A 25,554-nucleotide genomic window follows, 5' to 3' on the forward strand; every position below is an offset into this window, starting at 1 on the left:
ACAATTCAAATTTTTATTCCCAACATCATGGACGAAAATACTCCTCAGCTTACAAATGGATGCAAACCAATTACTTTGCAAAAGGTTCAACAGACCTGGTTACCCCCTTAAAAAAAAAGAAAAAGAAAAAGAAAAAAAAAAGGAAAACATTTTAAGTATTCTGAAAGTAAAAATCACCCACTCTCCAGTAGATTTTAGTTATGAAAAAGCTGGAAAAAAAAATTCCTCCCAATCAAAAAGAAACTTTCATAACACACACTTGAATTTATCTAATTTGAATATTAAAAAAAATCACTTTCAATGAAAACAACTTTTTAATGCATGCTTATGATAAAAAAACAAACAAACAAAAAACAAAAAAAAACCCCAACAAATGTGGTGTGTTCAGCTTATTTTGAGATAAATTCAGATACTGGAAAAAAAAAGAGTTCAACACCATTTTGCACCTTACTAAGAATTTGTTCTGCAGAACTATTTGTATGTATCTCCAGCATGAAGTATGAACAATAACCCTATCAAGCTGGAAAAAAAACAACAACACACACACACACACACACACACACACACACACAAAGTCTCCCTGAATATAACACCTCGGACTGAAACCTATGCCAAGATTAAAATCTTAACTTTGAACTGACCAGTCTTCAGTGTAAGGACTGAAGTTGTGATTAAAACACACAACAAAATGAAGAAAGAAAAAGAAAAAAAAAAGGGAGCCGATGATAAAATGAACCGTAGTCTTTATCTTAATCCCCCATACACATGACAAAATGCCCACAAAATTATTTACTGTTATCATAAGTATTCATATAATTGCTTGCGTGCATGTGAGTGTGAGTGTGTGTGTGTGTGTGCATGTGTGAACAGATGTGTGTGTGTGTGTGTGTATGTGTGTGTGTGTGTGTTTCCATGCATATGCATGCAAATGTTTTTTTAATGTACTTCTTTGGTGTGTGCATGATTATTACAGACACTAAAGGTAAGCAAAATAGAAAAAAAAACAAAAAAAAACAACACATTTAATGCTTCATAACGCTTTTTGTGAATTTATCCCACAGTTTCCCAACTGAAATTCAAACATCTACAACATACAAATCAACTTCACCCACTCTGAGCAGGTGGTTTTCGCTCGAAAATAAACAACAGCCCAACTTTGAAGAATCCTGATGCTAGCTGCTGAACCGCACACAAATATCTCATGTACCTTTTGCTCAAAGAGGGGGGTTTCTTTCAATCAATGGACACACAGTGATAACCTCCCTTCGAATGTTTGTGAAGCAGGGCTGGGCTGCACGTGCGATCTTTGAAGAGCTAAGTTTTGCTTAGCGTTGAGAAGAGAACATTTTCCCCAAGTCGATGGAACCAGCGTAAAGCCAGGAGCGTTCCTAACGCTTCACAAAACTCAGGGGTTGCAAAGACTGCCCACGCAACCCAGCCCGTACATTTCATGTGACACTTTTGAAACCACAAATCAACCATTCTTTCTTGTATTAATTAAAAATTAAATACGTTTTCACAAAAATGTTTCATCACACACCAGTAGAAGTGGGGCTTGGGAACTGGACAGACAGACAGACGGACAAACAAACGGTGATGTGGTTGGTATCGTCCCTTCCCCCAGGCAGACCAGTCGTGTGGTGGTGTGCATACTGGCCTGGGAACTGCCTGAGCCGGAAAGGAACGAGGGGGGAGTGGGGGGGTGGGGGGGTTGGGGGGGGAACATGGGTGTGCCAGCGACTCTCAAGGCAGCACAGGCATTTTGAAGGGTGGACAGTTGACGATTACCAGTGGTGTGCAGTCAGTGACTCTCCCCCTTTTTCCCTGCCACCTGCAACAGTTATCTGCATAGGATACTTTGTTAAAACACACGGATGGATGGACTGAGGAGGGGAAGAGAGAGAGAGAGAGAGAGAAAGTTATCTTCATCAGATCATTTGTCAAACACACGAATGGATGGAGAGAGAGAGAGAGAGAGAGAGAGAGAGAGAGAGAGAGAGAGAAAGTTATCTTCATCAGATCCTTTGTCAAACACACGGATGGATGGAGAGAGATAGAGAGAGAGAGAGATCTTCATCAGATCCTTTGTCAGACACACAAATGGATGGAGAGAGAGAGAGAAAGAGAGAGAGAGAGAGAGAGAGAGAGAGAGAGAGAGAGAGAGAGAGAAAGTTATCTGCATCAGATCCTTTGTCAAATAAATGAATGGACAGAGGGGAAGACAGAGAGAGAAAGAAAAAAATGTGCATTAGATCTTCTGTCAAACACACAAATGGACAGAGGGGAAGAGAGAGAGAGAGAGAAAGGAGGAGTTTGTATTATACTCCATGTTTGGTGATACATATACTTACCATGTCAAACTGATGCAAACTAGGCCTATTGGTTTACTCTGCTTGGCCAAATTTTGTGGTGTGGCATGCGTGTGTGTGTGTGTGTGTGTGTGTGTGTGTGTGTGTGTGTGTGTGTGTGTGTGTGTGTGTGTGTGTGTGTGTGTGTGTGTGTGTGTGTGTGTGTGGTGTGACGTGTGTGTGTGTGTGTGTGTGTGTGTGGTGTGACGTGTGTGTGTGTGTGTGTGTGTGTGTGTGGTGTGACGTGTGTGTGTGTGTGTGTGTGTGTGTGTGTGTGTGTGTGTGTGTGTGTGTGTGTGTGTGGTGTGACGTGTGTGTGTGTGTGTGTGTGTGTGTGTGTGTGTGTGTGTGTGTGTGGTGTGACGTGTGTGTGTGTGTGTGTGTGTGGTGTGGCATGGCGATGTGTGGTGTGGAGTGGTGTGGTATGTGTGCATGCAAACAACAGTACATTAACAAAACAGTACACGATGGTCTACGCATGTGCACACACGTGTGTGCGTTATCATATGCAACCACACACACATACAGACGCATGCGTCTTTTAGTGCGTGGGTGTATTTCTATGTCCATGCATGTGTGCACGCACGAGCGTGTGACAGACGACGAAAAGATACAGTATCAGTATCAGTAGCTCAAGGAGGCGTCACTGCGTTCGGACAAATCCATATACGCTACACCACATCTGCCAAGCAGATGCCTGACCAGCAGCGTAACCCAACGCGCTTAGTCAGGCCTCGAGAAAAAAAAAAAAAAAAAAAAAAAAAAAAAAGATAAGCTTACATAAATAAATAAATAAGTAATTAAATAAATAAAGATACATACACGTTTGAACTCTCCCATGTTGGTGGTGCTGACCGGCGAACCGAGGAAGCCGATGTAGTCAATCTGAGTCAACTCCGTCCCCGTCTGGTTGTCCTTCACAAACACCTGCACAATTCCCACATCATCATAGCCTCGTCATTCTTTAACCCTCTCCATACGAACGGCGAAAGAGACGACGTTAACAGCGTTTCACCCCAACTACCATCATCAAAATATTGCAAGCGGAAGGCTCTTATACTGAAGAGGTGAATGTTGACAAAGAATACCACAATTCTGACGACGGAAGCTAAAGTTTGGGTCATTCAGACACCCACAGGACATCCGAGGGCTCTGTGTAGAGGAGAAGAGAGGACTGGCCGTACTGAGTGAGTTAATTTTGAGTCGCACGCCCAATGAGGCGACCCTGTGTTTGTTCTGTGTTGTCTGCATGTTGTGTGTAGCATATTCGGGATTAAAAGGCTACACCAGTTTGGAATTAAAAAAAAGCTCATTTGTGTTTTGCACATTTCTTCTGTCGTTGCTGCAGTGTGCACATGTCGGCTGACTGGTATAGGGACAAACCCTGAGCTTCCTTTCCTGAGGAAGTGTCGGAGTTTATTCCAATGTACCTGTGTCTTACTTGACTTATGCCTATAGCTCCGCTCGGGAACAAAGGGCCGCAACAGCACTCCTCCAACGGACACGGTTTGGGGCGATCCCCTTTATCTGGGCCCACGTCATTCCGGCTGCCTTCACTTCAGTGTCCGTACTTCTTCTCCAAGTCTGCCTGGGTCTGCCAACTTTGCGTTTGCCTTGGGGGTTCCAGTCAAGTGCCTGGCGAGTGATGTTGAGTGGTGACTTGCGCAACGTGTGACCTATCCACCCCCACTTTCTCTTTTTGATTTCTTCTTCTTCGTGTACCTGTGTGCTTAACTGAATTGGTAGCACAAGCAGCACTGACTTAAGTTGTGTCCCTTTAACATGGAGAGAGTTACCACTCTTTACTGTTTATCAATCCTTGCCTTACCCGGCCTCGCTATTCTTTTATTTCGAGTCCCATCATCGTAATAATAATGAATGTATTCATACTTGTTTAATCAAGTAATCCGTGGGGGTGGGGGTGGGTGAGGGTGGGGGGGTGCGGGTGTGTGCTGATTATCTGGTTGCAGTTTTCCGCAATTTATCTTTATTCTTTATTCTTATCTTATCTGTCTATTATAATCAATGTGCAGTATAGTAGGCTATGTTTATAATTATATTCAAATAATGTTTCTTAATTCTTTCTGTTTTTACATTAAGAATACTAGTTATTACCTGCAGTGTGTGGATGTATGTATGAAACGGTGTATGTGATCTTTTTTTTTTTTTTACATTTGTATCTTCGTAATATTCGTAAAAGCTGTTGTTGACCTTTACAGTTATGGTCCCCATGTTGTTTACTTGTCTGTGTTGTGATAATGCACCTGACCAAATTTCTCCAGTTGGAGATAATAAAGTTATTCTTATCTTATCTTCTGCGCTGTATCTTGTGCAGCAACGAACCAAAGAACAGCCACTCCCATCTTTCACATGCATGGGTAACTCTGAACCAAAGCAAAGAAAGACGGAACGCCATCACACTGTTGGGTTTAACTCACTCGGGACGACAAGTTTTCTCCCTTGCTTTTCCCCACAGACGGCCCATTTGTAAAGGTTTGGAAAAAAATGACAAAAAATACAAAATACTGTGTAAGAAAATGAAACTTTCAGAACTGGTTTATTACGTGTTGAGCTATTACATATAAAAAAAAAAAATCAAATTTCTCATCTTATTTTTACAGTTTTGCCATATGTAGAAAATAATGCCAATTTTTCACCCTGAATCACCATACCCATGCTCGCTTTCTGCATTAAGTTCGCTTTCTTCTTCGTCATCATCCACCTCTTCAATGTCCGACCCTTCAGTTTGTAGCATTTCAAGTACTTCGGCAACCCCAAAACATTGCCGTCACCACCTTGTTCGCATCACAACATTTTGAGAAGAGCCCGCTCTGCTGACAGGCTGGCACGCGAGCAGACGACCGGTCAGTGACTTTGTCAGCGTGTGTGCGAGACAGGCCACACATCACAGACTAACCAATCATACTGTTCGATTGTGGAGTGACCCAGAATAGCGCACTCTGCTCGGCTAATCACAAAATCACGTGTACAGCGCATGATGGAATTTTACTTTCGGAGAATGCTATTCCATTCCTTCGTCCGAAACCGAATACGTTTTGTGTAGGAATGCGTGAGCATTCCTTCGTCCGGAAAGAGTTAACATCAATGCCTACCTCAGGCAACATGGCCAAGGGGCACAACAGCTGAGAGGTTAACTCACTCTGGATGAACAGTTTTCTCCCTTGCTTTTCCCCTGCAAGACGACCCATTTGTTAGGGTTAGGGGAAAAAAAAAATCAAAAAACCCCCCAAAAAAACACAAAGTAACTGAATGAAACTCCCTGTACTTGACCCACTGACCCCTCTTCTAACGTCATGTGTACACCCCCCCCCCCCCCCCCCCCACCCCCTCTCTTCACTGAAGCTGAGTCACTGTCGGTACCTTCTCGCTGGTAGCTTTCTTCACGGAAGATACTTTATTCAACATCTTCACCATCCTCGTTGATGTCGAAACCTTCAGTATGAAGCATTTTCAATCACTTCAGCAGCAGTAAAAAAAAAAAAAAGCCGCTGTTGTGATCTAGTTTGCTGTAAAAATTTCCACTTGTATCGCCTGCAACGCCATTTTAAATACGTATGTAGATTTGCTTGTCATGTGGGGTACCAAGGCAATCGTTTGAAAGCTTTAGCAAGAGAGGTTTGAAAGCTTTAGCAAGAGAGGCACACAGCATCACACAGGACAGATGGGGACCAGTTCCACGCTTTGATTAATTCGAGTCAGTATTTTGTATTTGTATTTGTATTCCTTTTTATCACAACAGATTTCTCTGTGTGAAATTCGGGCTGCTCTCCCCAGGGAGAGCGCGTCGCTACACTACAGCGCCACCCATTTAAAAAATTTTTTTCCTGCGTGCAGTTTTATTTGTTTTTCCTATCGAAGTGGATTTTTCTACAGAATTTTGCCAGGAACAACCCTTTTGTTGCCGTGGGTTCTTTTACGTGCGCTAAGTGCATGCTGCACACGGGACCTCGGTTTATCGTCTCATCCGAATGACTAGCGTCCAGACCACCACTCAAGGTCTAGTGGAGGGGGAGAAAATATCGGCGGCTGAGCCGTGATTCGAACCAGCGCCCTCAGATTCTCTCGCTTCCTAGGCGGACGCGTTACCTCTAGGCCATCACTCCACATATATATTACCCCCCACTCACCGTTACATTCTGTACATTCTGGAATTTGACAAACTTGAGTGGAATGATGCCTCCTTCTTTGATATCGTCTGGGGCCAATCTGGGGGAAAAAATAAAAAACAGCTAAATCACCAAACATCACTGAAGCAGTAAACACTCAGAAAATTTGCTTGCAAAACTATTGTTCTTTCTGACAAATCACAGCTGAAAATATAATAATAATGATAATAATCATCATCATCATCATTATTGTTGCTATTACTGTTATTATCATTATCATAAATAAAATCATGCTGCCTACAGCCCAGCCAACAACAACAACAACAACAAAAACAAGAGAGGCAAGGCCTTCAAGACTCACTTTTGATACACTTAAAAATTTTTTTTTTTTTAAATCTAATCGTTAAAATGTGTTCTGTATTTGTCATTATAAAGCTTCACGTTAAAAAAAAAAAAAAAAAAGAAAAAGTCCGAACGAGATTTGAATTAAGTCCCCTAGCATTAATTACAGAGTAATTTCCCTTTTTTTTACTATATCCACCAAACGTTCGCAAAATAAATAAAACTTCCATGCTTAGCAAAAGAAGTTTCTGTTTGAACAAAAAATGATAATAATGACTCCTCTTGTTGTTGTGTCAGAACAAGAGGTCAAAGTGCCAAGTTTAGAGAATACAAAAAATATAAATATAACAGTAAATGCAGTTTGCATATAATTAGGCTTCTTTTAATATTTTTTTGTGCCCATCCCAGAGGTGCAATATTGTTTTAAACAAGATGACTGGAAAGAACTGAATTTTTCCTATTTTTATGCCAAATTTGGTGTCAACTGACACCAAAGTATTTGCAGAGAAAATGTCAATGTTAAAGTTTACCACGGACACACAGACACACACAGACAACCGAACACCGGGTTAAAACATAGACTCACTTTGTTTACACAAGTGAGTCAAAAAGCCTGATCACCTGTCACATCTATGGCGATGAACTGTTTGGTAGACTAGAGTGTTGTGAACTGTCCAGTCAACTAAAGCTGCCTATGGCGGTGAAGTCAAGTCGATTAAGGCCAGACACTACAGTCAAATAACAACTTTTTTTTTTCTCCGACTACATCTCTCGGTTGTTGTTTTTTGTCTACTTGGTGTATCATCACTTGTGGATCACAAAAAAAGTGTCCTTAGATTTCTGTGAATACCCGCTGCTATGGAAACAAATCAAAATGGCCGCCAAACAATGTATCAAAGAAATTGGGTTTGTGGTCCATGTGGTGCATGCAGACATTTGTTATGTGGACTTGATACACAATGACATTATCTTCATTTTCACCTGAGATTGTGTTGATTCTTCAATTATTGTACTTTTTATGAATTTTTGAAATTTGGGGTATTGCGAAATCCTCAAAATTTACAATGGGTAAAAAAGATTGGAACTGCTATGAATTAAAACCCAGAGAATATTTTGATACATACTTGTGACAAAACTTCAATTAACATGTCATGCAAAGACTCATGGTTGTAGGTTAAGTCATCATTGAGCAAGTCCAAGGTATGTTGTCAAGGCCAGAAACCTGACGACTTGCGTCGAAATTGAACCAAAAATTAGTAATAAACACTTTCGTGATTCAGCAAGCAATCTTTATTGGCAATTTTTTCATTGTTAAAGACATCTTTATAGTGGAAAAACTTACGCATATGAGATGTTTAAGAATCAAAATCCATCAAAAACCCAAATCATGAAAAATGGACATTTTCTATCTAAAATTATGTTTAATTACACATACTTACCGTGACCCAACTAGTGCAGACTCCGGCAGGGGGTCTGACATTCCTGTCCTGTGCAAACTACTATCCGCCTATGCGGAGAAAACGAAAGTAACTACGGCCGATAACCTCCCGGAAGTAGGTAACCTCCCATTTGTCCTGCTGGCTAGCGCCCTTTTTTTTTCCAGCAGCCATCATGACTCCTGTTTCTGTGCTCTTCATACGGCTAAGTAAAAATCATTATTTTGGTCTCATTTGCACTGCCGTGTCCCCCCTAAAGTCACCTATGGTGGTGACCTGTTTGGTCGACTAAGTCACCCACTCCAGTAAACTGTCTAGTTGACTAAAGTTGCCTATGGTAGGAAAAGAGTTAAAGCCCAACACCCCCGAAAACGGAGTATGGCTGCCTACATGGCGGGTTAAAAACGGTCATACACGTAAAAGCCCACTCGTGTGCATAGGAGTGAACGTGGGAGTTGCAGCCCACGAACGCAGAAGAAGAAGAAAGCCCCAAGACATTCGTTTAAAAACCTTACAGCGAACGTTCGTTTTCCTTTGTTGAACCGAGACAGTGGAATTCACTACCCTCACACCTCTGTCGCACGTCATCACCCACATTTTATTTTATTTTATTTTATTACATATATATATTTTTTATGTAATGTCGCAGTAGTTTGCATTATTTGATTGTTGATCTGTGTCCGTGTGTGTATCGTGCCTGTGGGTGCGTGTATATGTGTGTGTCACTGAGTGAGTGCATGAGTAATGTGTTTGGGTATGCGGCTTGTGTTCGCTGGTGCATGTGTGCGTGCGTGCGCGTGTATGTGTGTGTGCGTGTATGTGTGTGTGTGTGCACACGTTGTGTGTTTTGTGTGTTTGTATGTAGGTATGTATGTATGTATGTATGTACCTACATATATATGCATGCGTATACGTGGTTGTGTTTTTTTTAATTTCAGTTGTCTACTTTTTTTGTTGTTGTTATCTTTTCTTCTTTTTTTTTCTTTTTTTTTTTAAATACCTGTTGCATTTCTTGATTTAATCAACTGACATGACCTATTTTAATTGTTCTCTCTCACCTATATTTCAAATTATATGCATATGTTTGTGTGGGGATGTTTGAGTGAATGTTTTTAGTGCTATTGTAAAGCGCATAGAGCTTCAAGAATATGCGCTATAGCAAGAAGTCTTAATAAATAAATAAATAAACATTCAAGAGAGCTCTCGAAACACACCTTTTCATACCGTACTATTCTGCGTAAAGCTTTTGCATCTACTTATGCCTGCTTTGATCTGATCGCTGCATGTGCTCTTCATGTTTGAATCATACGTATTTCTGCGTAAAGCTTTTGCATCAACTTATGCCTGCTTTGATCTGATCGCTGCATGTGCTCTTTATGTTTGAATCATACGTATTTCTGAGTAAAGCTTTTGCATCAACTTATGCCTGCTTTGATCTGATCGCTGCATGTGCTCTTTATGTTTGAATCATACGTATTTCTGCGTAAAGCTTTTGCATCTACTTATGCCTGCTTTGATCTGATCGCTGCATGTGCTCTTCATGTTTGATTCATATGTATTTGTGATGTTTTTGTTTGTAATCTTTGTGATGTCCTTGGTGTGGATTTTGATCATGATGAATGAGATGAATACATTTTGCTGTGGTTTGGCTATATGATGTGAGACCGTGATATTGTCTGTGTTGACTTATTTGTACATAAATTTATTTGTATTTGTTTTTATCACAACAGATTTCTGTGTGAAATTCGGGCTGCTCTCCCCAGGGAGAGTGCGTCGCTACACTACAGCACCACCCTTTTTTTTTTGTATTTTTTCCTGTGTGCAGTTTTATTTGTTTTTCCTATCGAAGTGGATTTTTCTACAGAATTTTGCCAGAAACTACCCTTTTGTTGCCATGGGTTCTTTTACATGCGCTAAGTGCATGCTGCACACGGGACCTCGGTTTATCGTCTCATCCGAATGTCGCCCATTCTTAAATTTGTGTATTTTATTGTAAAGCGCTGTAAGCCCCATCTGAAATGGGGGTACTGCACTGTATTATAAACGTTCAATTTATCATCGTTATCATTAAGACTCGGTTTATCGTCTCATCCGAATGTCGCCCATTCTTAAATTTGTGTATTTTATTGTAAAGCGCTGTAAGCCCCATCTGAAATGGGGGTACTGCACTGTATTATAAACGTTCAATTTATCATCGTTATCATCACGACTCTTGGTTTATCGTCTCGTCCGAATGTCGCCCATTCTTAAATTTGTGTATTTTATTGTAAAGTGTGGTGAGCCCCACCTGATAATGGGGGTACTGCACTGTATTATAAACGTTCAATTTATCATCGTTATCATCACGACTCTCGGTTTATCGTCTCGTCCGAATGTCGCCCATTCTGAAATTTGTGTATTTTATTGTAAAGCTTGGTAAGCCCCATCTGAAATGGGGGTACTGCACTGTATTATAAACGTTCAATTCATCGTCGTTATCATCAAGACTCACTGCAACAGCTGCACTGGCTCCATGCTGTCCGCCCGATCAAAGTCCATCGTGGTGGGCTGGTTAATGAACACCTTCACCGTCTTGGGACCATTCTCTGCGAATGCGAAGGTTAAAAGTTCTATAAGAATGCACCCATGCATACACATAAGCAAGCATACCCATACCCCCCCCCCCACACACACAAACCTATATGTCAAAAAGGTGTAAGCATTCTGGCTGAACCAACAAGGTACTACTGAAAATTCTTGGTCATCATTCAAGGTCACGTTTGGATAAATCAGTCCACATTTAGTAACAATAGAGCTAAAATTTACTTTTCAGCAACAATTAAGAAATACACATACTCAGTTCTGGAAACAAGAGAAAAACAGAATACAGCAGATCAGACTTCAGTTACAAATAACAAAAAAAAAAGTAAAAAAAAAAAGTAATGAGTATTGACTAAAGAATTATCAAACTGATAAAATCAACCATTCTCACAAATGAGCTCTATGTCATTTCAGACAAAGCTCACACAACCCGAATAATAAACGAAGAAGATTTATAAACAATAACAGAGAAAAAAGATTACGTAAGATGTGTTAAGCTGTGGAAGACAAATTCCATTTCCTGGATCTGTGTATACTGTCTCAAGACTTCTGCCATAATTACGCAGGTTCAGCAATCTATTCAACTATCAAATGAGATGAAATAAAAGCTACTGGACAATAACCTGAAATCTAGAGACTCATTACAGAGTGATGATTGTCACCAAACCAATTGACAGACCTAGAGACTCATTAAGAGAGTGATGACTGTCACCAAACCAACTGACAGACCTAGAGACTCATTACAGATAGTGATGACTGTCACCAAACCAAGTGACAGACCTAGAGACTCATTACAGAGTGATGACTGTCACCAAACCAACTGACAGACCTAGAGACTCATTACAGAGTGATGACTGTCACCAAACCAACTCACAGACCTAGAGACTCATTACAGAGTGATGACTGTCACCAAACCAACTCACAGACCTAGAGACTCATTACAGAGTGATGACTGTCACCAAACCAATTGACAGACCTAGAGACTCATTACAGAGTGATGACTGTCACCAAACCAATTGACAGACCTAGAGACTCATTACAGATGTGATGACTGTCACCAAACCAATTGACAGACCTAGAGACTCATTACAGAGTGATGACTGTCACCAAACCAACTCACAGACCTAGAGACTCATTAAGAGAGTGATGACTGTCACCAAACCAATTGACAGACCTAGAGACTCATTACAGAGTGATGACTGTCACCAAACCAACTGACAGACCTAGAGACTCATTACAGAGTGATGACTGTCACCAAACCAATTGACAGACCTAGAGACTCATTACAGAGTGATGACTGTCACCAAACAAACTGACAGACCTAGAGACTCATTACAGAGTGATGACTGTCACCAAACCAATTGACAGACCTAGAGACTCATTACAGAGTGATGACTGTCACCAAACCAACTGACAGACCTAGAGACTCATTACAGAGTGATGACTGTCACCAAACCAACTCACAGACCTAGAGACTCATTACAGAGTGATGACTGTCACCAAACCAATTGACAGACCTAGAGACTCATTACAGAGTGATGACTGTCACCAAACCAATTGACAGACCTAGAGACTCATTACAGAGTGATGACTGTCACCAAACGAACTGACAGACCTGGAGACTCATTACAGAGTGATGACTGTCACCAAACCAATTGACAGACCTAGAGACTCATTACAGAGTGATGACTGTCACCAAACCAATTGACAGACCTAGAGACTCATTACAGAGTGATGACTGTCACCAAACCAATTGACAGACCTAGAGACTCATTAAGAGAGTGATGACTGTCACCAAACCAATTGACAGACCTAGAGACTCATTACAGAGTGATGACTGTCACCAAACCAACTGACAGACCTAGAGACTCATTACAGATGTGATGACTGTCGCCACACCAACTCACAGACCTAGAGACTCATTACAGAGTGATGACTGTCACCAAACCAACTCACAGACCTAGAGACTCATTACAGAGTGATGACTGTCACCAAACCAATTGACAGACCTAGAGACTCATTACAGAGTGATGACTGTCACCAAACCAATTGACAGACCTAGAGACTCATTACAGAGTGATGACTGTCACCGAACCAATTGACAGACCCAGAGACTCATTACAGAGTGATGACTGTCACCAAACCAATTGACAGACCTAGAGACTCATTACAGAGTGATGACTGTCACCAAACCAACTCACAGACCTAGAGACTCATTACAGAGTGATGACTGTCACCAAACCAACTCACAGACCTAGAGACTCATTACAGAGTGATGACTGTCACCAAACCAATTGACAGACCTGGAAACTCATTACAGAGTGATGACTGTCACCAAACCAAGTGACAGACCTAGAGACTCATTACAGAGTGATGACTGTCACCAAACCAACTCACAGACCTAGAGACTCATTACAGAGTGATGACTGTCACCAAACCAACTCACAGACCCACAGACTCATTACAGAGTGATGACTGTCACCAAACCAACTCACAGACCCACAGACTCATTACAGAGTTATGATTGTCACCAAACCAACTGACAGACCTAGAGACTCATTAAGAGAGTGATGACTGTCACCAAACCAATTGACAGACCTAGAGACTCATTACAGAGTGATGACTGTCACCAAACCAATTGACAGACCTAGAGACTCATTACAGAGTGATGACTGTCACCAAACCAATTGACAGACCTAGAGACTCATTACAGATGTGATGACTGTCACCAAACCAATTGACAGACCTAGAGACTCATTACAGAGTGATGACTGTCACCAAACCAATTGACAGACCTAGAGACTCATTACAGATGTGATGACTGTCACCAAACCAATTGACAGACCTAGAGACTCATTACAGAGTGATGACTGTCACCAAACCAACTGCCAAATACGTTTTTGAAAGCATGCACATCAGATGACCTTTTTTTTTCTCTTCTGTTTGTTCTTTTGTGTCCAATAATCCTTTGGGGTTTCATGATAACAAAAGAAGTCAAGTCACACACACGTGTACACACACGCACACACACACACACAATCGCACCCACAGACACCACTCGGGTAATGAACTTTATCTAAACCAATCTCTCCATATATGGACTGATATGTGGAGTGATGGCCTAGAGGTAACCCTTTTGTTGCCATGATTTCATTTCACAAGCGCTAAGCGCACGCTTCACACAGGATCTAGGTTTATCATATCATCTGAAAGACTAGCAAACATACCACCACACAAGGTCTAGAGGAATAATAATAATAATAATAATAATGGTATTTATATAGCTACCACCACACAAGGTCTAGAGGAATAATAATAATAATAATAATAATAATGGTATTTATATAGCGCTGGATCTTGTGCAGAGACAAATCAAAGCGCTTTCGCACCAGTCATTCACACGCATGCATAACTCTAATACTGTAGAAACTAAAGACAAGGAAGGGCAGGCAAGGGAGGCTATTTTGGGAAGAGGTGGGTTTTAAGGACAGACTTGAAAGAGCTGAGTGTGGAGACTTGACGAAGCGAAAAAGGAAGTTCATTCCAATCGCAAGGTCCAGAAACAGAGAAAGAACGGCGGCCAAACAGTCGAGTGTTTGAATCTGGGTATGCATAAACAGAGTGGATCCGAGGCCGATCGTAGTGAGCGAGATGAGAGGAGAGGGGAAGCAGAAATCCCAGTCTATGCATATGGGACTCAAACACGGGGACACTCATCTCCTGGTCAGGCATGTAACCACTGAGCCACCACCACTCCACTACAGTCGTCAGAACGCGTGCTTACCTTCTGGAGCCTCAAGTCGCATGGAGTGGATCTTCACAGCCTGGTTAAATCCAATGTTGATGATCAGCTGCGCAACAACCCAAAGACACACAGGAATTAACAATCTTCTTCTTCATTCGCGGGCTGCAACTCCCACGATCTCTTGTGTGTACGTGAGTTGGCTTTTACGTGTATGACCGTTTTTACCCCGCTATGTAGGCAGCCATACTCCATTTTCAGAGGTGTGCATGCTGGGAATGTTCTTGTTTCCATAACCCCCTGAACACTGATTTGGATTATAGGATCTTTAAGTTTAACATGCGTATCTGATCTTCTGCTTGCGTATACACACGAAGGGGGTTCAGGCACAAGCAGGTTTGCACACATGCTGACCTGGGAGATTGGATAAATCTCCACCCTTCACCCACCAGGCGCCTTTACCAAGATTCGAACTTGGGATCTTCAGATAGAAAGTCCAATGCTTGAACCACTCGGCTATTGTGCCCATCAAATTAACAATCAAAGCATCATGGGGAAGGTAAGACATTAATTAATTATTGAATAATCAATTTCATGAACGGATACAAAGAAAAACAGGACTGGATAGTGCCAGTGACGCCTTGCAAAGTATGCATGTAAATTTCTGTGTCAAGTAAATCTGTACCAATACACTGCAATGAAGCACGGTCAAAAGCTCAAAACGTACTCAAAAACAGAAAAAAGAGTGATACTGATTACAAAGAAAAGGATATGTACAAAATGTTAAAAAGAACTTGACTGATGCTTAAAAAAGAAAAAAAAGAAGTAATATATATATACATAAAAATATTCATTAAAACAACTTTGATCAACATTAAAAAGGCGAAACAAAAGAAAAAAAAAAAGAAGAACTTGATCAATTCTAAAAAGATGATGCAAAAAAAGAACCTGATCAATCAATTTTTTTAAAAAGGTCATATATTTAAATATATAACAAAAAAGAACTTCACTGATCTCAGTTATATGCTAAAAGAAAAAGGGTAATACATAAATCATATTTACATTAAAAAAGAATTTGATTGATGCAAAGTGTAAAAACAACCACCCCACCCAAAAAAAACCAAACCCAAAAAACAGATACACAAATGAATACTGAATAAGAACTTGATCAATGTTAAAAAAACAGCACAACATAAAAACTGATTATGAAAGAACTTGATGAATGCAAATAAAGATGACACATAAAAACCATAGTTATTATAAAAAGACCCTACCAATGCTAAAAGAAAGATACATAATTCATAAATGGATATTGAAAAAAAACAAAAAAACAAAAAAAAAACAAAAAAAACACACCTTGATCAAAGCTATCAACGCTTTACCTGCTCATCGCAGTCCGATTCCAGGAATCCACCTTTTGTGGTGAGGGCGTGCGCCATGGGATGGTCATCCGACTCGTTTAAACACTCACACTCGGATTTGTTGATGAAAGATGATAGATCCATCTGAATTAACACACACACACACACACATACATGTAAACACAAAAAATGTGAAAGTCATTTCACTTACCAGGACCTTCACCTTCACCTATCCCGTAGTCTTGTGGACCGTTGGGGTGCCACATGTGATCTGGCAACCAGCATCCTCCAATCCTCTCGGTTTTCTGACCCCCTGATTGTATCGCTCAACCTCAAGCCCGTCCATTCTGGGATGTTGTCCTCCCGTCTCTTCCTCTGTCTGCCTCTCCTTCTCCCCCCTTGCACTGTACCCTGCAGGAATGTCTTGGCAAGCCCTGATGATCTCATGACATGGCCATAGCATTTGAGCTTGCGTCTCTTGACCAAGGTCAACAGGTCTTCGTAGGGCCCAGTGACTTGCCTGATTCTGTTTCAAACTTCTTCGTTCGTGATATGATCTTTGTAGGAGATGCCCAGGAGTCTTCGAAAGCATCTCATCTCAGTGGACTGTATTCTCTTTTGCATTTCAGCTGTTAAAGTCCACGATTCACATGCATACAAGAGTATACTTACTAGGACACACTACCTGAAATAGCTGTATGCTGAAAATCCTTTAGGACGAAACTGCTACCAACAACTGTACAGGCCCAGTATCACTCTCATTTGTATTTGTATTTCTTTTTATCACAACAGAGTTCTCTGTGTGAAATTCAGGCTGCTCTCCCCAGGGAGAGCGCATCGCGACACTACAGCGCCACCCTTTTTTTTTGTATTTTTTCCTGCGTGCAGTTTTATTTGTTTTTCCTATCAAAGTGGATTTTTCTACAGAATTTTGCCAGGAACAACCTTTTTGTTGCCGTGGGTTCTTTTACGTGCGCTAAGTGCATGCTGCACACGGGACCTCGGTTTATCGTCTCATCCGAATGACCAGCGTCCAGACCACCACTCAAGGTCTAGTGGAGGGGGAGAAAATATCAGCGGCTGAGCCGTGATTCGAACCAGCGCGCTCAGATTCTCTCTCGCTTCCTAGGCGGACGCGTTACCTCTAGGCCATCCCTCCACATATGTGAATGCTTGTGCATGCATGCATGCTGTATTGATGTGGACATGTTCATGCATGCCTTTGTGTGCATTTCTTTGCGTATGTAGAGGAGGGGGGAAAGGAGGATGTGTGTTTGTGTAAGCGCATGTAAATGTGCGTACACGTGCATGTGTTTTGAGTTGAATGCGATGTGCATGTATGGATCACTTTACCGGTTTTCAGCAAAGCCTGATCTGTTTCAACATATGCAAGCTGAGACATACAGTTCTCATCATTCCCTCATAGATATTTCTGTATTGAGATACTCGGATATGAGCGATTGTGGGATCCTATAACATTGATGTAACCTTGCAGCTGAAGGAACATCAGATCCATCCGTGTAGAGAAGTAAGCCGACACCTAAAACAGCTTTTTCCAAAGTGGTGTGGCTGGTAACTAAGGCTGCAAGCTGGAGGTGGCAAAGTTTGTGATCATACCACCACTACCAACTGCTTTGTCGAAGTACTAAAGTCGTGGACTGACAACTATGGAGCGCAGACTTTCTTTGGCTCCATCCCCCCACTCCCAAAAACACCCCCCCGGCCGCCTGAGAAACCTTACATGTCCTTTCACGCGTGTGTCACCGTCACCGTCGTCCTCATCGTCTTGGTACCACTTCCTGATCTTCTCCTCCAGGGCGGCCTCATCTGCTCCCTGCAGTATGTCGATCCTCACTTTGTTGCGGTAGAAGATGAAGGTGGGCATGGCCGTTACCCCCTGGGCCTGCGTTGTGTCCTGCCAAAATCAGATTTCCTTTTTATACCCCTGTAAATATATATCTATAACTATTATGATCATAATAAATACAGTCCTCTGTGTGTGTGGTGTGTGGTGTGTGTGTGTGTGTGTGTGTGTGTGTGTATCTGTATGTCACTATGTGTGTTCGTTCTTTAGTTTAACGTCTTTTCACTGTAAGTGATATTAGGTGTATGTGTGTCTCTGTGTCTCTGTGTGTTACACATCTACTATACATTTTTTATCACTATTTGTGTATTATAAGTTGCAGTAAAATGTGAAGGTGGGCATGGCCGTCACCTCCTGGGCCTGCGTTGTGTCCTGATAAAAACAGATTTCCTTTTTATACCCCTGTAAATATATATCTATAACTATTATGATCACAGTAAATACAGTCCTCTGTGTGTGTGTGTGTGTGTGTGTGTGTGTGTGTGTGTGTGTGTGAGTGTCTGTGTGTGTAAGTGTGTGTGTTCCATATCCACCATACATTTTTTATCACTACTTGTGTGTTATATTTATAAGCTGCCTCTTCTCCCATATGAGGACTTCTTCTTCTTCTGCGTTCACTCGTATGCACACAAGCGGGCTTTTACGTGTATGACCATTTTTACCCCACCATGTAGGCAGCCATACTCCGTTTTCGGGGGTGTGCATGCTGGGTATGTTCTTGTTTCCATAGCCCACCGAACGCTGACATGGTTTACAGGATCTTTAACGTGCGTATTTGATCTTCTGCTTGCATATACACACGAAGGGGGTTCAGGCACTAGCAGGTCTGCACATATGTTGACCTGGGAGATCGTAAAAATCTCCACCCTTTATCAACCAGGCGCCGTCACCGTGATTCAAACCCAGGACCCTCAGATTGACAGTCCAACACTTTAACCACTCAGCTATTGCGCCCGTCATATGAGGACGCACACCGACAGATAAGCCTGCCTGCCTACTCATCCGCCGGACCGACAGGAGACTCCATCATAAGTTGCAGTAAAATGTGAAGGTGGGCATAACCATCACACCTTGGAACTATGCTGTCTTGGGTCAAAAATGTTATTTCTTTTGTACCCATGTAAATATCAAATATGATAATTTATACAGACTGGTAACCGTTTGTGTACTCAACAAGATTCACTGTTTGAAATGGAAATTTTTCTTTCCCACACCACAGGATATGTGTATTGCAGACATGAGATATAATAATAAATAAATGATAAATCATAGAAAACATAACATGTAAGAGTATAAGGATTTGAAAGGCAATAAAATATCAGGATCACAGATTTTTGCTTGCTGCTTGATCTTCCACTTAAATATATACACTGATGGCCATTCACAATTGAAAAAACAATTTTTTTTTTAAAGTCAAACAGCACACAATTAACATCATACAATTGACCTGAATAAATCATCAGCTATTAAAGACAAAGTATTTTGCTAAACAGGACTGAAAAACAAAATTAAAAGTGGTGATTACTACATGTATACTGAATTGGATACAGATTCTGCGAATACTATGACAAAAAGAAAGGGAAAATGCCATCGGACAAGGGAACCGAGCTTTCACTATCAAGTACACAAAGTAAGTTAGCAAAATGAATGATAAATCATTTTGTCTGGATGAGATGTTAAGTAAATGTTCATACCCCACACATATTCGGTAATGATAATCACCTTAAGAGGATCTTTAAGGTTTAATACATGTGCACACACGCTCACACAAACACACATTTCATATAATGAAATATATGATACATATGCACACAGACAATGACAGACTAAGAATATAGACACAGATTGACACAGAAACACACAACCATACACCCACACATCACACACACACACACACACGGCGTGTAATGTTGTGCTGTGCAGGTCTGCGTGCTTTGCACGCTCCACACAGTTCATGTTTTGGCGCTGTTACACACACTCATTAACAGCCGTTCTCACTCACACTTGAACATATGAATACGCACGCATGCATGCACGCACACTCCTGCTCACGCTCACATTCACAGACACACACACGCCACACACACACATTTGCTCACACACACACACACACACACATGCTGACATGCAGACACACACACACATTCTCATGTGCACACTATCACACACACATTTAGATGCAACACACACACACACACACACACAAACACAAACAAAAAACAACCACACACACTCACTCATTCTCAAACACACAAACACAGGCATATATATATATAAGACACATATATACACACACATACAGGCACACATATGCATGCACACAAACATACACATAGACAACACACACACACACTGAGTGATCCTGGAGAGCAAGGACTCTCCAACTCACTCACCGGACATTTGTCGACGTCCACTTTAACGAAGACGGCTTTGGGAAAGGTACTGCTGAACTCCTGAAACTTGGGGGCAATGTTACGACATGGACCACACCTGAAAAAAACAACCAAACAAACAAATAAACACAGGTTCCCATTACTGTTTCTTCTTCCATAGCCTTTCCAGGGTTCGAATTTAACTTATTTTTTTGAGTGCCAGTCGGGGCTCTCTGGACAAAACATTTCAGAGCGCAATTGTGGTTTGGGGTGCCAGCAAAATAAAATGAAATAAAATCTTCCTTCGTTTCAACGGTGTGCCAAGGAAAGTCTTTCTGCCAGGCTTCATTGTATATATGCGCTGGCGCTCTGATTCGTACTCCTGCTGTTTATTCTTTTTGTCATCCTGAGCTTTCGTCTCTGTTTCGGGGGTCTTTCTTTTAACACTGAAGATGGGAAACATTGTCGCTAATGCACCATGAACATCAACATACGGTGTGCAAAGATGCTGCTTCGCGAAGCGAGCTGCAGCAGATGACACTTTACATTTCGATCGACCGCGTTTGAGCTTGCTTTCTTGGTGTGTCTTTTACTTTTCTTTCACCTCTGTCAATTTTTGAGTGCCAGATGGGCACTCTTGACATTGCACCCAGGCACCCGCGAAATTCACACCCTGCTTTCACAGCCATCAGAGCCGGGACTTCATATTCACTGTGTCCAAGGCCTAGCATGGGAAGGTGTATTTGTATTTCTTTTTATCACAACAGACTTCTCTGTGTGAAATTCAGGCTGCTCTCCCCAGGGAGAGCGCATCGCTACACTACAGCGCCATCCTTTTTAAAAAAAAATATTTTCCTGCATGCACTTGTATTCGTTATTCCTATTGAAGCGGATTTTTCTACAGAATTTTGCCGGGAACAACGCTTTTGTTGCCATGGGTTCTTTCACATGCGCTAAGTGCACGCTGCACACGGGACCTCGGTTTATCATCTCATCTGAATGACTAGTGTCCAGACCACCACTCAAGCCGAGTGAGTGAGTCAAGGTCTAGCGGAGGGGGAGAAAATACTGGCGACTCAGCCCAGTACTCTCTTTCCACCGCTTTAACCTTCCCAGACTTAATTCCAGGTACCTCTTCCACCTGGGTGGAGTGAGTAACTTCTTCTTCTTCTTCGTTCATGGGCTGCAACTCCCACGTTCACTCGTATGCACACGAGTGGGCCTTTACGTGTATGACCGTTTTTACCCCGCCATGTAGGCAGCCATACTCCGTTTTCGGGGGTGTGCATGCTGGGTACGTTCTTGTTTCCATAACCCACCTAACGCTGACATGGATTACAGGATCTTTAACGTGCGTATTTGATCTTCTGCTTGCATATAATGATATACACATGAAGGGGGTTCAGGCACTAGCAGGTCTGCACATATGTTGACCTGGGAGATCGTAAAAATCTCCACCCTTTACCCACCAGGGACCCTCAGATTGACAGTCCAACGCTTTAACCACTCGGCTACTGCGCCCGTCGGAGTGAGGAACAATCAAGACAAGAGTGAAGCGCCTCTCCAAAGTAAGACACAACTTTCACCATGCTGAAATGGGCCATGGCCTGTTCATGATATTCTATTGTGTCTTTTATAACCAGGACACAAAAAGTAACAAAACAACACATTCGAAATCAAACTGACAGAAACTGAGAAAGTTTCAATTCTGAATAAGTCAGCTAAAGATATTTTCACCATCTACCAAGAATCATTTGAATGGAATGCCCAATAATATATCTAAAGTTGATTTTATAAGATAGTCAAGTAAACCACAAAGGTAACTGGCACCACAGTGTATTATCCAGAGTACAACATTAGTAACTGATGTTGGTTGTATAACAGAATAACAACAAGAACTAGATTTCTTGGCGTTTAGTATTTTAAAAATCTATCTCTTTCTCTCTATGCATATCTCTCAAAAACAAACTCGCACACATGAATCACCTTTACACACTCAAGCTGCATACCAATGTACACACACACACACACACATGATAAATTGGAAGTGCTGCACAGCTCTTGATAATCATGATCATAAATTCCATAATGATCTAACTTACAGTGCACTAAACTTAAACATGTATACATACACTATACAGTATCACAATGTCCATGAAAGAAAATGCTGCCTCTCAGGAATATTACACTGTTTTCCAACATATTTTGTGTGGAATTTCTATACTTAATACCATATTTATCAGTTATTCTGATCAATCTGAGCACCAAAAAACCCCACAAAAAAAACGAATAGATCAACAGTTGTAGACTTTTAAACCTGTGCTTTATCACTATCTGAATAAAATCTATGTGATTGTGGCCCTGAAATGGATGAAGAAGGTAAGTTTAAAAAAATAAAATAAATAAATAAAATAAAAATTTTAAAAAATCCAAAAAATCCTCAGGACCCCAAGAACTCTTCTGCCAAACTTTAGGGGGTTCCAGAATACTTTCACAGGGTCATCCTGATGCTGTGATAGGGCACATTATTATCAAATCTACATTGCAACACACATGTGTGCAAAGGCAGGATTTTTCTAAGAACATTTGTGCAGGTGCTCATATTTCCCCTATAGCATCTGTATTTCAACGAGGGTAAATTCAGTTGTATCAACTGATTTTGGTAATCTAATTCCCTCAGCTCTGGCACCATTCTTGTTGCTCTCTTTTGAACCTGTTCAAATGCCACAGAGTTTCTTTTTAATCTGGAATACCAAATTATATTTCCATATTCTAGTATCGGTCATACAATAGTCTTATACTAGTTATACTCAGAGTTTAGTAAATATATCTTTATCCATAAAAGTAAAAGTTCTCCTTATAATACCCCATATCTTATTTGCTTTATTTATAGCTGACTGAATATGGTCATCAAAAGACAAATTTTGATCAAATATTACACCCTGGTCTTTTTCCTCAACACACTCCGGAATAACACTAGTGGTTCCGTCTATTTTCATAACATAGTCATATTTTGGATTATTTTTTCCCAAGTGTAGAACTTTACAATTGGACACATTGAAATACAAATTCCACATAATAAATTGTTTATATCATCTTGCAGTTTCATGGAATTTTCAGTTTTATCATAAATTTTAGTATCACCAGCAAAAACTTTACAACAGCTACTTACACAATCTGGTAAATCATTTATAAATATAGTGAATAAGATTGGCCCCAGAATACTATCCTGGGGAATCCCACTTTGAACCTGTGAAACTGATGAATAACTCTTACCAACACGCACCTTTTAATTGTAGTCTCCCAGACAGTAATGCCATTACCCATTTTGAAATATTACATGTAATGTCATATGCCTCTAACTTTGACAATAACCTGACATGTGGTACAGAGTCAAAGGCTTTTTTGAAATCTGAAAATTATATTATCTATGGGTTCTTTGTCATCTAAGAATTGTGTTAAATCCTCCATCGCCTCTAAAAGCTGTATTATACATGATCTGTTTTCTAAATCCATGCTGACATGGTGAATATAAATTGTTTGAAACCATAAAATCAACTAATACATCTCTAACACATGACTCTAGTACGTTGCAGGATACACAAGTGAGGCTCACTGGTCAATAATTACTTGGGTCTGACGTAGTCCCCTTTTAAAAAATGGCCGCAACTACTGCCAATTTCCAGTGATAATTTTTTAAATAAATATAATAAACATTACTTGTTTACTGGAATTCCAAATAGCCATAAACTTACTGCAGGTTATGATTTCACTGAGTCTAGAATCTTAACCTTATCAATGATGACTTTAGTCCAGTTATGTTTAATTTCTTTACTCCAATAACGCTATGTCATCAGGGCTGTTCTCAGATTCGGTCAAAAGTTCTTGACAACCACTGTCTTTTCTTACCATGTGGCAAAGAAATCTGCTACAACGAGCCTGGTTCCAGCATTTGTTAGTTCAGCATTGAACTGCGAATCATCCGCCACAATTTTAACGTTCGCCATTATCACTCAGTTTGAGCAATCACAAACAGAAAAGGTTTGTCACAAAAATTAGTCAGCAGCCCGGCACGTTCTGTAAAGTAACCAAGGGCATGTACTCTTCGTGCAAGCTAAAGTGAACATGTTATCCGAATAAGAATTGAAATTTGGTTTGTTGTTTATGAACAGTATATTGGAGCAAAAACATTCAAAAACGCAAGCAACAAGAGAAAACGCACGAAAACACTTTGAAAGTAAGAAATCACCTGGAATAAACCCTCTTACATGGGTTATCAATCACATCCCCTATCTATTCCCACCCGGACTCTTTCTCTTTCTCCGAATCTTCAGGTTCCTCAAGCTGCGTGCTTTGCACACACACATACACTCACACGCACACTCAGTGACACACACACACACGCACACACACAAAAAAACAAAACAAAAACAAACAAAAACAAACAAACCCCACAAACACTAACACACAGGCACACACTGGTACACCGTTTTAAAACTTAATTAAAAAGTCGTATAACATTCCTGGACGGATAAGAATCCCCCTTTTTTCTTCTGCTTCTTTTTTTTTTTTTTTTTTTTTTTTTTTTTTTTAACGTAGACACGATCTTATGACTGAACGAATTTTCCTTTCCGGCCTTCCACCCTCTCCCTGCATCCACCCCGCACCCACTGCCGTGTGCCTAACCCTAACATCTCCTCCCTCCAAATGTTTTCCGGCGACAGAAATTGGACAACCGATCTCTCTTCCCCGGCCATGTCCCATGCGTTGGAACTGGATGGGAGAGTCAAGTTAAAATATTACTCGTAACCTACCATTCACACCAGTCTCCCGGGCCCATCTCCCGACCACTCGCCGTGACAATCTACACACACACACACACACACACACACACACACACAACACACACACACACACACACACACACACACACACACACACACTGGCACACACAGTAAAAAGCTACATAAGTAACTGCACATACACACACACACACACACACACACACACACCGACACACACACACACACACGCACACACACCGACACACACCGACACACACACACACACACACACACACACACACACACACACACACACTGGCACAAACACACTCACTCACACACACACACACACACACACACACACACACACACACACACACACACACACACACTGGCACACACAGTGAAAGAGCTACATAAGTAACTGCACATACACACACACACACACACACACACACACACACACACACACACACACACACACACACACCGACACACACACACACTGCACACACACACACACACACACACACACACACTGGCACACACACACACTGCACTCACACACACACACACACACACACACACACACACACAC

The 25,554-nt window shown here is 41.2% G+C and overlaps 1 protein-coding gene across 1 annotated transcript; it reads right to left on the reverse strand.

Moving 5' to 3' along the window:
• On the reverse strand, positions 1–24,259 carry LOC143277820 (thioredoxin-like protein 1). The gene is made up of 9 exons (XM_076582731.1): positions 24,082–24,259; positions 20,194–20,290; positions 17,678–17,851; positions 15,958–16,080; positions 14,618–14,684; positions 10,745–10,838; positions 6,497–6,575; positions 3,171–3,275; positions 1–1,831 (listed from the first exon to the last, which is right to left on the reverse strand). Exons 1-9 carry the CDS (start codon positions 24,177–24,179, stop codon positions 1,802–1,804), a joined length of 867 nt encoding a protein of 288 aa, XP_076438846.1. The 5' UTR covers positions 24,180–24,259; the 3' UTR covers positions 1–1,801.
• Positions 24,260–25,554: the final 1,295 nt, after the last annotated feature.

The sequence above is a fragment of the Babylonia areolata genome, chromosome 35 (genome assembly GCF_041734735.1).
Source record: "Babylonia areolata isolate BAREFJ2019XMU chromosome 35, ASM4173473v1, whole genome shotgun sequence".
Taxonomy (NCBI): Eukaryota; Metazoa; Mollusca; class Gastropoda; order Neogastropoda; family Buccinidae; genus Babylonia; species Babylonia areolata.

Coding starts and splice junctions, on each gene's coding strand:
- LOC143277820 (XM_076582731.1), bottom strand. CDS start 24,179: ATGGCGAACGTTAAAATTGTGGCGGATGATTCGCAGTTCAATGCTGAA. Junction 20,291..24,081: donor GCAGATTTCTTTGCCACATG/GTAAGAAAAGAC, acceptor TGTTTTTTTCAG/GTGTGGTCCATGTCGTAACA. Junction 17,852..20,193: donor TGGACGTCGACAAATGTCCG/GTGAGTGAGTTG, acceptor TGATTTTGGCAG/GACACAACGCAGGCCCAGGG.